Below are 13,488 nucleotides of genomic sequence, written 5' to 3'. Positions count from 1 at the left end.
AAGGAAAGCACTCACTCAAGTCAGCGAAGCAGCCTGCTGTGGCTAAGAGGAGGCAGGCGAGGGTGACCGCAGGCCTTTTTTCTCTCCGGGTCGTCATCATCCCATGCAGCACGGTGTCACAAGGGGTCCAAGCCAACGTCCCATAAGCCACTGGAGTCACTCAGATGGCTACTACAATCCCCTGCACCACTCTGTCGTGAGAAAGAGAGAAATGGCTGCGGTGAGTGACGATGCTCGGGATGCCACTGTGATAGCCACAGCGCCTGACTTTGTGCCCTTGCCCCCTGCCTCCATCACACGTGCTGGCAACATTCAGAATGTTGACCTGACCAGCTGCTGGAAGACCAAGGAACACGGTCATGTCACTTCTCATCTAAAAGAAGCTTCTTTTAAGTAGACCCCTTGAGCTAGAAGGGGATTTTATTGTGGTACAACAGCTAAAGCCTTGCCCAGCATACCAGCAGCAACAAGGGCAGGGGAGCCCAGGACTAGAGGGGCTGGGCTCGGCAGCCACGTTCAGGGCTCCAGGCAGTGAGCGCCTCACACACATGCTGGAAAGGATGACGTGATCTTTACCATTTGCTTGCAGAAAGCCAGATGTCCACGGCCACACGGCATGCCATTCCGCTGGTACGAGACCTGTAGACAACACCGTCATGCATGCCAAACCCCTCCTGTAGGGGATGTTACTAATGAATCCTGAAGTCTCAGAGATTCCAGGAAGATCTCCTGTTTTGATTCACCCCTGGCTCTTCACCTATTTTCCTATCAACTCTCCCGATTCCTGGGATCAGCCTACCCTCCTCAGCTTGTGTGTAACCTCTACCCCCCAAACACAAACACAGACAGAAGTCACACATCACCAAGGCCCCTCGCCTTCTCTTGCCCCTGGGTGCTAGAATCCTAGTGTTTTCCATCTCTACAAAATTTGTACTCTTAACCATTGTCCGTGATGCATCCCCACCCCTGGAACAACGTTACTTTGAGGCTCTACGCTACACTGTACCTCCAGCTACTGGATGGCACGTCTCCGCTCTCAGCCGCCCTCTTACTGCCTGCCTGGAGCTTTGACTCTGCATCTTCCACAGCAGTAATTCCTCATGCCTCCTTCCTTAAGCTATGGTCCTTAAAAGATTCACCAAAGTCATATGCAGGCAAGTGTACATTGTAACACATACCTCTGTCATGACTTAAATCAAGATTTGCGTCTATTGTCGTGGTACTTACAGAACTGTCGTACTTACAGAACATTAGGCCAACAAGGCCAACATCCTTATTAGGTAGGGAGGCATTAGAACGAACTTCAGATAACATCAAAGGTAACATGTCAGTGATCTAGACAGTGGATGCATCTTCCTGAACCATGCACATGTGCCAATACAAATGGTAGATTTCCAGGAGGGTGACCTATATTCAAACTGTCCACTCTCTTGGACCCGTTTACCTAACCAGGGACCCCATCAAAGGCCTATAGTCACCACTGAAAAGTGAAGGGAAGTAGCTAAGCTGCCCAACAGAGAGAAATATTGTGCTTACCAGTCTCCGGAATTCTGGGCACCTGTATAGTCTGCTGTAAGAGCCCGTCTTCAGCCCTCCAACCCCATCATTCCCAACAGGCAGATGGAAAGCTGGCCTTCAAGACTCTTGCTCTGTGCCAGGAAGTGCTTGGGATTTGCCTCAACTTTTCCCTTCTCTAGGCTCCTTTGTTTTTTTTTTTTTTACCTGGCTAAGTTAAGAGGGTCACATTTGCTCTGTCCAACAAGCACCCCTCCAAACCAGATCTGGGCCCTAGCCCCACACTCACGTTCAGAATGTTTTCCAAGGCAGAGTCCTTTTCCCTGGATTCTTAATCCCTCCCTTTGCTTCATGTCTTGGACAACAAAGGACCCCCAAGACTCCTCCACTGCCCTGGAAAGGACAAGGGGGCCTTTTCTGGAGGTTTGAAAGAAAATTTTTGAGGAAGCTTTTCACGTTTTTCCTGTCAAGTTACAATAATCTCCTCATGATGTAGAGAGAACTTTTACTCGTTCTCAGACAACCCAATAAGTCATGTTATCAGCAAAGTGCAATTAGGGAAAAAGCAGCAAAGGGGGAGTGTGGCTGGGGCGGCAGCAATGTGGGAGGGAGTCTTGCTAAGCTCTTTGCACAAGTCTTCTTTCAATCTTCATACAAACTCTACAAGGTGAGGATTGTTATCCTCCATTTTACAGGTGAGGCAGCTGAGCTCCAGAAGCTCAGTAACTTGCCCAAGGTCCCAGAACCAGAGACTGGGAATGAAACCCAGGCTGAGCTCTTTTCAAAGCTCTGTACTTTTAACCCACAAGAGGAGCCTTTTCACATTTTTTCTATCTGTGCTCTGCACCTGGTGGGTGCTTAGCAGACAGAGTTGGAGAAGGTGTGCTGTAGAATGGGGAGGGATTTTAACAGTGATTTCTAGAGGAAATTTACATTAATAGATTCATAAACTAGTATCAAAACGCAAGCTTTTGGTGTCCTCTGAATTTTCCAGCTACTTGTTTTAATTCTCTACTTTTCCCCAATGAAGTAACATTTATCTAGAACACTGCATGAATTACCAGTTAGAGGACTGTAGGGAACTTGGTCTTGATGTGTTCCAGCTTCCTCAACTCCTTAAGAAGATTGTTCACACCTGTTCCATCTCTGCCCCAAGAAAGGAAGGAGGGGAAAGAAGGAAGGAGGAGGCAAGGACGAAGAATATGAATATAAAGCAATAAAGGGCAAAGAGAAGACAAGCAGACAAAGAGGACAGGGGGGCTGTTTCTTATCTGAGCACAGGGAGGGGGGGCTCCAGAGGTGTTTGGGTTGTAAAGTCGACAAAGGTTTTACGGAGGAAATTCAGCCCAGACCCCCTCCTGCTTAATGAGGACCAGCCAAACAATTACTGTTACTTCTTCACCCTTGGTAATTTATAGGATTCAAAATGGAAACAGACCCCACTTTTGCTGCCGGCCACCATCCTGCTTTTATAAGCAACCAGGAGAAAAGAATGGATTTGGGGAGCAGGAGAGAGTGAGAGGAAGCAGGTATCTAAAGAGGGAGAAAGGAGTTAGTTAACTCATTAATCCCCACTACGGAGTTGTGAGCAGATACCACTTAATGACCCCAAAGCAGGTCACACGGAGCCTCATTCACAAAAAGCAGAACTCTGACAAAAATAGGGAAGCAGGGGATCACTACAGCTGTGATGCATATATTTAGCAGCTAGGAAAATTGAGTTGCTTCCTGGACCAAGTTACCTAGTGAGCTTGGTCTAGAAAGATAATTCCAGAGACCTAAGTTTCTGAGAATTTTGTGGTGACGATAAAGATAAAAGGCAACTAAGGCTTATTTGGAATACCTAATTGCAGTGTAACTCTGTCCCACTGTGAAATGAACAAGGTACAATTTCAAAGTTGGTTGAAGGCAACAGTAAGGCCTGTTATTTTTTTTGGCAATGCAAACTGCATCTAGATCCTTCTCATTTTCTATGCATTTTCTCAGAAAAGGGGGGAGAAATCAGAAGCTGAGGAAAGGGAAAATAAATTATTGACAAGAATTCCTGACTGCGGCTTAGGTACTTGCTAGTTTTAAGCGTTATTTGGACAAGAAGAAGAAAAGGTATCTTAGAAATTTAACTGCTGACATACATGTTCCCACTGAAACAATCTCCACCAAGCAGACGTTTTTAAACTTTCCAAAAACAACAACAACAGAATATACTTCTGGGGTTGAGACCAATGAGAAATTATAGCCTCGGAGTATTTATTTTGTGAGAAAATTACAAACAACTGAGAATCGATCAAAAGCAGGAGGCAGCCAGCTCCACCTTCTCCCAAGAGGACTGGCTGGAGCACAAGTGAGACAGAGGAACGGGAGGCCACAGCTCATCCTTGATCCCCCAGGGCACTGCAGCTCTCTCTCGGAAAGGAAGGGAAGCCTTCCTGGTCTTAAAGACAAAACCCACCCATTGGATATCCTATGGCCAATAACCAAGATGAGCTAAAGAGAAGAGCATGTGATCTAACAGATACCATAGAGGGACCTATTTCTAAAAAACAAAAACAAAACATTCTTTCAGTGACAAGAACAAGACATGACAAAGTTTCGTTCAGGGGAGCTAGCTACATGAAAAAATAAACATTTTTTTTTTAATTGTTTAATGTTTATTTTGAGGGAGAGAGAGACAGAGTGCAAGCTGAGGAGGGGCAGAGAGAGAGGGAGACAGAATCTGAAGCAGGCTCCAGGCTCTGAGCTGTCAGCACAGAGCCTGACGCGGGGCTCGAACTCACAAACCGTGGAGATCAGACCTGAGCTGAAGTCAGATGCTTAACTGACTGAGCCACCCAGGCGCCCCGGAAAAAAAGAAATATTTCTGACCTGAAATTATTATTATTATTATTTTTTTTTTTTTTTTTTTTTTTTTTTTTTTGCAAATTCCCAATTCTGTAGAGTAAGATTCACTTTTCCCAAAGGTCTTTGAAGACAGGGAGAAGTTTTGCTCATAAGAGATGCTCCCAACTGCCAATGGGGGAGAGCAAAGAGTGGAAAGGGGTGAGTGCTGGCAGCCACCCCCCTGCCTCAAAAAGAGGGTGTGCTCCTGCTCAGAGGAGTAGCATCGGGGAAATCTCAGGGAAACAAGTGATTCTAATTCTCAGAGGGCTGAAGATGTAAGTTTAAATAGACTTAGGAGAACGGTTTAAGAAAGGTCATTTTTACTTAAAAAGTTGTACTTTTACCCACAGACCTAATTAAAAAGAAAAATTTTTAATTAGGAGGGACCTCAGAGAAAATGAAATAATAGCTTAGAATAACACCTATGGGTATGGAGTATTATAAATGAGAAAAGCAAGGGGCAGAGAGGCTAAGTGATTTGCAGAAGGTCTCTCAGCTACTTAAGAGAGATTTAGGACTCTAAGTCAGGCCTTCGGACTGCTAGTCCCAGGCTTTCTCTACTGTTCCAGTACTGCCTCCCAACAAATGGTTTCTAAGGTCATATTTACCAACTTCTTGGAACTACTTTTAGAACTAAATTCGGAATATTTTTGAATCTACTTTCTTATGCAGAAAAATGATGTCATCTGGATCATTATCTATAACTTTCTCTGTGGTTATTTTCATTCTTTTACCATTTACATCCTAATCTAGAACATTCTCTTACTGTTGTTCACAGATTTTCTGCAATGGTGAAAATATTCTGTATTTGTACTCTAAGCGCTAGTCACTAGCCACTTGTGGCTATCAAATACTTGAAGTGTGGGTAATGTGACTGAGGAACCACATTTTTAATGTAACCAGATAGGGCTGGTGGTTACCCCATGGGGCAGTACAGTTCTAGACTGAGATCTAGAATAACTACCCAGACCACTCTGATGTCAAACAGGAGGGAACAGCAAAGATTTGATATTCTTAAGTTTGAGCCATGTTCTAGCCAGTCTCTAAATATAATTCTAGCTTCTTTCTTGTCCAAATTTTGTCTATTAAAAAAAATTATGTATATTATGATTTCACTATTATCAGGTATGAAAAAATAATACTGTGATCTACCATTGAAGACAGCATGCAAGTCCCTGTACTAAAAGATGGATTCTGTCCTGAGTAACTTACAGCTTGGGGGATTAAGTCAGCCAGTGTTCAGCACATATCCATAAGCTCCTCATTACCCAGCTGCCTCTGCAGCTGGCTTAGAGCCATGTGACTACTGCTGGCCAATCAAGTTTAAGTGAACATGTCAAGCGTCACTTCTAGGCTAAGGCTGTTAAGAGCTACAGAACCAGAGCTCTGCTTCCATTTCTCCTTTTCTCTAGTCCTGGTGACCATCACAGGTTCCAGAAAGCATAGCTACAAGATGAAAGAAGTCAATGCAATCTAGGACAGGAGAAAAAATAAACCATTGTTGCAAAAAACCACTGAAATTTTGGGGATTCCTCTCATGTAACAACTTTAGCATTCTTTACTCTAAAACCTTACTTAACTGATTACAGTGGCAAGTGAGAGCAGAGGGAAGGGAGCATTTTCAATATTGGGTCTTCAGGAAAGGTTTTCTGGATAAGGGGTTGGGAAGGCCCCTTGGGATATGCATATGTAAAGAGCTGAGGGCAAGGCTGGTGGGAAAGATCTGTCTGGAGGACAGTACATGGAGCAATCTGGCTGTTACAGAAGGCTTATCTGAACAGTGGTCACCACACTTTTCTGATCTTGCTTTCTTATGAGTAAAATATTCTGGGCAAATATCCCCACTACATTCACGTTTATTCATAAATTAAATGCATGGGCTGCCGAACTAAAATTTAAAAAGAGTAGGTAAAAGTGAACCGGTGTTTCAATGACTTATTGATCATGATTATTTTATAATATAATTAAAGCTAATAGCTTAAAAGTGAAATAAGTCAGGCAGAGAAAGACAGATACCATATGTTTTCACTCCTATGTGGATCCTGAGAAACTTAACAGAAACCCATGGGGGAGGGGAAGAAAAAAAAAAAAAAGGTTAGAGTGGGAGAGAGCCAAAGCATAAGAGACTCTTAAAAACTGAGAACAAACTGAGGGTTGATGGCGGGTGGGAGGGAGGGGAGGGTGGGTGATGGGTATTGAGGAGGGCACCTCTTGGGATGAGCACTGGGTGTTGTATGGAAACCATTTTGACAATAAATTTCATATATTGAAAAAAAAAAAAAAGCTAATAGCTTAAGACAGAAAAGCCTATTTAGGATTAGGTGTGTCCCTACCGATATGGATGTAACCTCTTTCAAACAGTGGCCCCGAATGTTAAATATTTTGCTAATTTCTCATCAGATAGGGTTCCATTATCATTGTTTTTACTTCCTTATGTGGCTTGAAGAGGGTCAGCTCTGCTTTTTACTTCCTGTGAGCATGTGCTTGGATTATCTGCATATTCTTCCGCCATAGTTTCTTTGAAGCAAGCTCTTTAAGCCACCTTGTCCTTTCATGAGCATTATTTTAGTTAAAACTAAATTCTATAACCTGTAAGTTCACTTAAGAGAACAGGAAAACTGGGGAGTGAATAAGCAAGTGTGGTCCCCACTGTCACACCATAGAGATCTCTTGCTACTGTTGTGCACATTACTGTGATGTACAGGCTAAAGGTACCAGTGTCAACGCTTAATATTAAACATCAGGAAAGCTGAATTTCTTTCCTATTCCAATGGAATTTCTTGTATTTCCCCTGTGGAGCTTGCACTCTATTTTGAGACTTCCAGAAGAATGGAAAGAGGCAAGGTAGGAAATTGAGATCAGGTCATGTTGCGGAAGCCTAGGGAAAAGAATTTTAAATTAACACCACAGACAGATGGTTTTTGAAGAGGGAATATATAACCAAAGTGGCATTTGCACAACCTGGGCTCCTCATTCACTGAACCCAAAATTTACAACAAGCTGCTAACCAACATGTTCAGAGTCTATTTCCACTCAGGCGAACCGCTTTACCACCCATGGAACTGGAAAGGAGGAGTCTGGAAAGGAGGAAACCAACATACCATCTTGGTTCTGCAGAGGAATCCCCCCCACAGAGAGAAGCCACCTCTGCCTTCTGAGGAAAGGGACGATGTGGTCTCTTAATTTGCCCACTGGAAAAATCTAATTTTCTCCCACCTGCACCACTTGAGGAAAACGTTACCAGGGAAGTCACCTTTCTTTGTCACACATACCCCTTCCTTCAATTTCTCTTTAAGAAAAATTAAAAAATCTAGCCATAAGGGGGGGGGGGGGGAGGAACCCACAAACTTTAAGAGAAAAGGAAAACCACTTCCTTTCTTCTCCACTCCCTTCTCAATTCCCCCACCCTATTCCATATAAATTCAATTTGACAACCCTGCTAATTGGATAAACACAACTCCTACACTCCTAGAAAGCCATTCCCTTTTCTTTTTTTTTGTTTTTGGAGGGCTCAAAACAGGGTGATTGTGCCCTTCTTTAACAGGGATTCCATCTGCTTTATTTCTCCCTCTCCATTCACCACTCCTCGTGAATATTTATGAGGTCTTCCCTCCCAGCCTATCCCCCTTCCACACCACCTCCACCCCACCTTCCTCCGTCAACCTCCCTCTACCCACCCTGCCTCCAGCCTGCTCTCCCTCCTCTGAGGGACAAAAACCTTCCAAAGGCACCCCCCCCTCCTTGCTTTAGATAAACACAGGCAGTGTCAAGTGTGAGGAGTAGGGGGAGGTGGGAGGGGGTTCAACTGCCAGTCAAGCCCCCGGCCTTCAATGAGGCCCAGGGGCCTACCCTAATCTGCTGCATGCTTGCCATATGGGGGCTGTGTTGCCCTGGGAAACACTAACAGGCAGAACGGAGCTTAATAGAGTCCATATTCATTGTAATGCAGTGAGATAGCTCAAGGCACCACTGCCCCTTCGGTCCAGTTTCATTCTTCTGCTTTCCTCTTTCTTTCTGGTTTTCCTCCCTTTTACTTTCTTTCTTCCTTTCAAAAGGAACGGGCCCCCAGAGAGCTCTAACCTGGAGAGGTCTCAGCTGGCAGAAAGGCTGGGCTTTGGGGTTGGGAAGGACAGTGCTGGGGTGGGACGTGGAGCTGGTGGGGAGAGGGGAGAAGTGGGGCTCCCAGGGCGGTCGAGGGGGGAGAGAGGTGCGGCACCTGCAAGGGGACGCGTGCGCTGGCTAGAGTGTAAGAGAGCGTGTGGTGGGTCGTGGGTAGATACGGCCCATTGGGGCCTTGGAGCAAAGAAACCTTCTCATTTATTCTGCTACCTACGCCTAGGTCTCCCAACATCACCCCAGTCTCCAATGCCAGTCAACTTAAGGTCATTAAAGCCAGTGGCATCTACCTCCCTGAGGTGTCAGGCCTTCGGCCAGTTCCTGGCTCCCCACAGTTGCCTTGAAAAGTCACAAGCGACGCAATGGGATGAAACCACTTCAAAAATAAATAAATCCCTATAGGGGCAGAGGATCCACCAGCCTGCCGTGCTGGGGCCCACCTCCTCCTCTGGCTGGCTGGCACTGAGGAAAAGGTGGCAGCTGTAGTCTGCCAGAGCCAAACTAGGGCATACAGGGCCCTTTGCACTGGGGGAGCGGGCTCTCTAGCAGATTAAGCCTTGTTATAAGTATATCTGCCGGAAGTGAGACTTGGGAGTCCTGGAGAGCAGAAGTGATCCTTCCTCAACGCCTCCAAGGGAAGGAGAGCATAACGTGGGAGGGGAAAAGGACGCATTTCTCCCAGTTTCTTAGAAAAGATATGCTTTAGCATAGTCACAAATTTAAAATCAAGATAGAAAATAAAAGCAAAGAAAAGCTATCGAAACCTTCGTATACACCCCTATGGCTAAAACATTAACTCTGTGGTGTCTAGCATGTAGAAAGAGACCAGTAAATGGTTGCTGAATGAAAAAAAAAACACATATTTGCTCCTATAGGCTCACCACTGCTGACAGAGAACTTGAAACTCTTTATTTATCCAACTGATGACTACAATCTGGGTTCAGATGGGGAATAGTGCTTTAGCAGAAGCATAATGCTCCTAGCAAAGGTACAGCAATGCCATAGTGACAGTGCCACAGTGACGCCAGTATCTACCAGGAGGACTTTTTGTTATCCACATCAACCAAATGCCACAGTCAGGCAGGCTAAGTCACATGAAACTTCTCAAGCAAGGCAGATACCGGTGCCTGTTGCGGTCTAGTTTTTGCCCTCCAAACCTGGTATCTTCCACTTGCCTTGCTCTTACCCCACTGAGATGCATCCAAAATCTGTGGTTTCCTGAGCTCAACCCAGGGGAGACCAACAGTAGGAAAGTACATAAAAGTCCTTACAATTTTTCTTTGCTTCTTTTAGCTTGATTTTAAGGCTGTATTACCTAACAACCCTCCAAGAAATGGTACAGTGGGTACTTTAAGAGCCAAGGTACAATTTCAATTCCTGGCTAGAAAACCTAAACAGCATGTGGTTATCTGAAATGCCAGCCTCAGCATCAAACCCATTTATATCCATGAGGGACCCATGAAGGTGATAATCCTTCTTCCCTGGGGACTGTACACCAGAGAAGGTGAAGACATGCAAAAGAACAGGGTTGTACAGGACTCAGAGCACTTATCCTCTCTACAGAGGAAGCCTGCCCCTCCCACTTCCTTTTTTCTGCATGGTTTCATTCCCAGTTGTTTGACCCCAGCATACTGCATGCGTTACAGAGAGGTGCTCCACAGAAGAGCTAGTGGGGATGCCTGGAGCGTCACTGAAAGCCACTCCTGAAGCACTCTGGGAGCTCAGCAGAGCAGTCATGCTGTCCCCAGGCTTCCCTGCAACGGACACTCTGGTCAATAATCTTACCACTGACGTGCGTGATGTGGTAAATGCCAGAACGGCCACTCGGGGAAAGCGGAGACAGCTTCTCCGGTCTATAACAAATACTTGCTTTTCATTTCACTGTTCAGAGAACACCCACTAGTTTGAGCATACACACATATACTCCACTTCACCTTCTCCCATCTTTCCTACCTATGATCAGTCATATGGATTCAAAGCAGCCGGAGAGGGGCACCTGGGTGGCTCAGTTGGCTAAGCATCCGACTCTTGATTTCAGCTCAGGTCATGATCTCATGGTCGTGGGAGCCACAGCGTGGAGCCTGCTTAAGACTCTCCCTCTCTCCCTCTGTGCCTCCCCCCACACGCGTGCGTGCCCTCTCTTAAAAACAGAAAATAAAAATAAAGTACCAAAGGCAGCCAGAGAAACACAACACAAGCCGCATATGTCATTTACAATTTTCTAGTAGACACATTTTACATCAGGTGAAAATAACTTTTAATATCTTTCAACACAATATACCCCAAAGAGTATAATTTTAATAGGTAATATAAAAATTAATAAGGTGTTTTATATTGTTTCATACTAAGTCTCCTAAACCTAGTGTGTATTTTATATTTACTACACATCCCAATTTGGACAACCCACATTTCAGGTGCTCAACAGTCACACGTAGTAACGGCTACTCCTGGACACCACAGGCCTAGAGCCCTCCAGCTGGCTCCCTGACGCTCTCCTCCCCCCATCTAATCTGCCTCCCCATCGTCACCTACCTTCCTTCTAGAACATCAAGCTCAGCCAATCAGTAAAGATGATAAATGGTAGCTACCACCCACTGAATACACAATTATGAATTGTGGCCTGTCTCCTCCAGGCCACACTTCATAATTCATCTAATTTGATATAATCCTCCCAATGGCCCTGTAAGGCCGGTATATATGATCAACACATTTTATAAATGAAGAAATTAAAACTCAGAGCGGTTACATAGTTTGTCCAAGATTTACAGATGGTAAGTCAGTCAGGATTTGAACAGGTTCTAACTCTAAAACCTTTTTGGTTCTTTTCCCTCTAGTGCTTTAAATAAAGTATAGCAAAATAATTGATGGATTGTTATGCAGCCATTAAAATGGTAACTACAAAGGTCAAGCAGCAACATGAAAAATGTGTAAAGAATGTTAAGGGAAAAACATATCATTTTGTCATAAAACATGTAAGCAGTTGGGGGAGGCCTAGAAAGGAATAGGAAACACAAGCAGCTGATTTGAAAATGTGAAGGAAGTAGGAGTGATTTTTTTTCTCTTTTCAGGTTGGTTCAAAACAAAGCAACTAATAGACCCACCTTCCACAATTTCCTATCTAAGTATGATTAAATGAAGTCCAAACTCCTTCGCACAACCTTCCGGGTTCTTTGTAAGTGGGCTACAGTCAACCTTTTCCAGGTCTTCCTCCCACAAGCCCCCAAATCTGGACAAGCTGCATTTTTACACTCTCTCTTCTAGCAGAACCACCTCCCCCTTCTCCCTTCATTGCATCAGGGAAACTCTTAATTGTCCTTCAAAACTTATTGCAAATGTCACCATACGATGCCTCCAATGACTATTCCACAGTGTTTTGCACATTATAACATTTCCATAATAATTTATGGATTTGATCATGTGTATGTAATGTGCCTCTGATATCTACCCTCTAAACCGACTACAAACTTCCTGAAGGCAAGGATGTGTTAACTTTATCTTAGTATCCCTAGCATCCAGAAAAGCTTTGGCACATCACAGGGGCTCAGCCAATGTTTGCTAAACTGAAGGGTTGTTCAGATTAGAAATTTGAGATTGAGAAGGACTGTCATCTGACCTTGGACCTATCGGAAAAATGCATAGAGAAGGGTTATCAGTGGTGGGACCAAGGGGTTTTTCTACAGGAAAAGGACTATAACCATGGCCCTTATTTTCCAAAACCAAATGGCACTTAGAACAGTGTAGGCATCCCTGGAGGGGAGGGCCAAGTTGTTTGACAGAAGTCAGTGCCTCTGCAGACACTCCTATGGCTTGGGGTCTCATTCAAGAACCTTCTTGGTTTTCCTTATCTCTCTTCCCAAAACAAACACCCTACCAAGCTTGAGACATCTGGCTTCCTGCAGCCACTGAACTGCAAGGAATCTAATCTAGGAGGATATTGTGAGTAGGTAATATCTAGCCATTATCAATATGACCCTAACCTTGAGGCCAGGGTGGAAGGAGATAGGGACGGAGACATGGGAGAAGAAGAAATCAGAACACTGTTGAGTCAGAAAGAAGGATGGATTCGGGCCTGAAGAGAAAGCATGGGGAAGGGAGGAGGAACAAGAGCAGAGATGTGGGAAAGGCAGCTAAATGTGTTGAGCTCCAAGCCGGTTGCTGGGGGCTTCAGGTACTTGATCAGTTTTAATTTCCACAACCCAGGGAGTGTTACTGTCCCCACTTTACAGATGGAGGGAGAGGTTATCAAAGCCCTTCTCAATGCTTTAGCACATTACGGTTTTAGGAGTCATCTCAAATTTTTATTATAGAATTGCTCTTCTGCTAAGTGACGATGTTGGGACTCAGCAAGATCAGGTACTAAGAAATCATTAGGCTGGGGTTTAGATATGAGCTGTACCACTTCTCTCCCTTGGTAGACGGCAGCTTTGGGTAAAGTGCTTAATCACCGAGTCTCAGTTTACTCTCTGTGAACATGAAAATGTTAACACCTGCTTTTCTGAGCTGCTAAAAAGAGTTAACGAGATTGAGTGTGAAAGCAGCCTGGCATATAGCAATCACACAATAATGTGAAGATGTCCTGGAACTTTTCTGCTGAAAGCCATTCACTGGAGGTCTAATTTCATACAGTAGCACTGCCACCGAGGGGGCTTTTCAATGAATGTCCTTTAAGACTTAAAGATGTTGCATTTTAACAACTCCAGACACATGTGGTACCATCTCTGCTTGTTCCTTATGGGCTGTCCAAAATTAAGCAATGGCCTGATTTTGCTGCACTACACACACACATCACAAGTTCAAGAGATAGTCTCTGTTGAAAAATAAAAGCAGTAATACCTATATCCTATATAGTGTTTTACAGAGCTTCACAATAGCCCCTTGGGGCAAGAAATCCGTGGACAGTGCTATAGTGTTCTCAAGTTTCTGGCAAGACTTGGTTTCCAGCCTCTTATCCTCCATCCAACACTAGCCCACATTTACATC

The 13,488-nt window shown here is 44.5% G+C and overlaps 1 protein-coding gene across 9 annotated transcripts in view; it reads right to left on the bottom strand.

Moving 5' to 3' along the window:
- The window catches only part of BOC (BOC cell adhesion associated, oncogene regulated), a 73,058-nt gene that overhangs the window by 35,644 nt on the left and 23,926 nt on the right, over positions 1-13,488 (bottom strand). For 8 of the 9 annotated variants that reach the window (XM_060639998.3, XM_060639999.3, XM_060639992.3 and 5 more), the window contains one exon: positions 16-191. In XM_060639998.3, coding sequence (XP_060495981.3) covers positions 16-100 — 85 coding nt within the window. In that variant the 5' untranslated portion in view covers positions 101-191. Of the gene's footprint in view, positions 1-15; positions 192-13,488 lie in introns of those variants that run through there. The other variant, XM_060640001.3, reaches the window with a different exon arrangement.

The sequence above is a fragment of the Panthera onca genome, chromosome C2 (assembly GCF_046562875.1).
Source record: "Panthera onca isolate mPanOnc1 chromosome C2, mPanOnc1 haplotype 2, whole genome shotgun sequence".
Lineage (NCBI taxonomy): Eukaryota > Metazoa > Chordata > Mammalia > Carnivora > Felidae > Panthera > Panthera onca.
The sequence above is the reverse complement of the archived record's forward strand: the minus strand, read 5'-3'. Positions and strand labels throughout refer to the sequence as shown.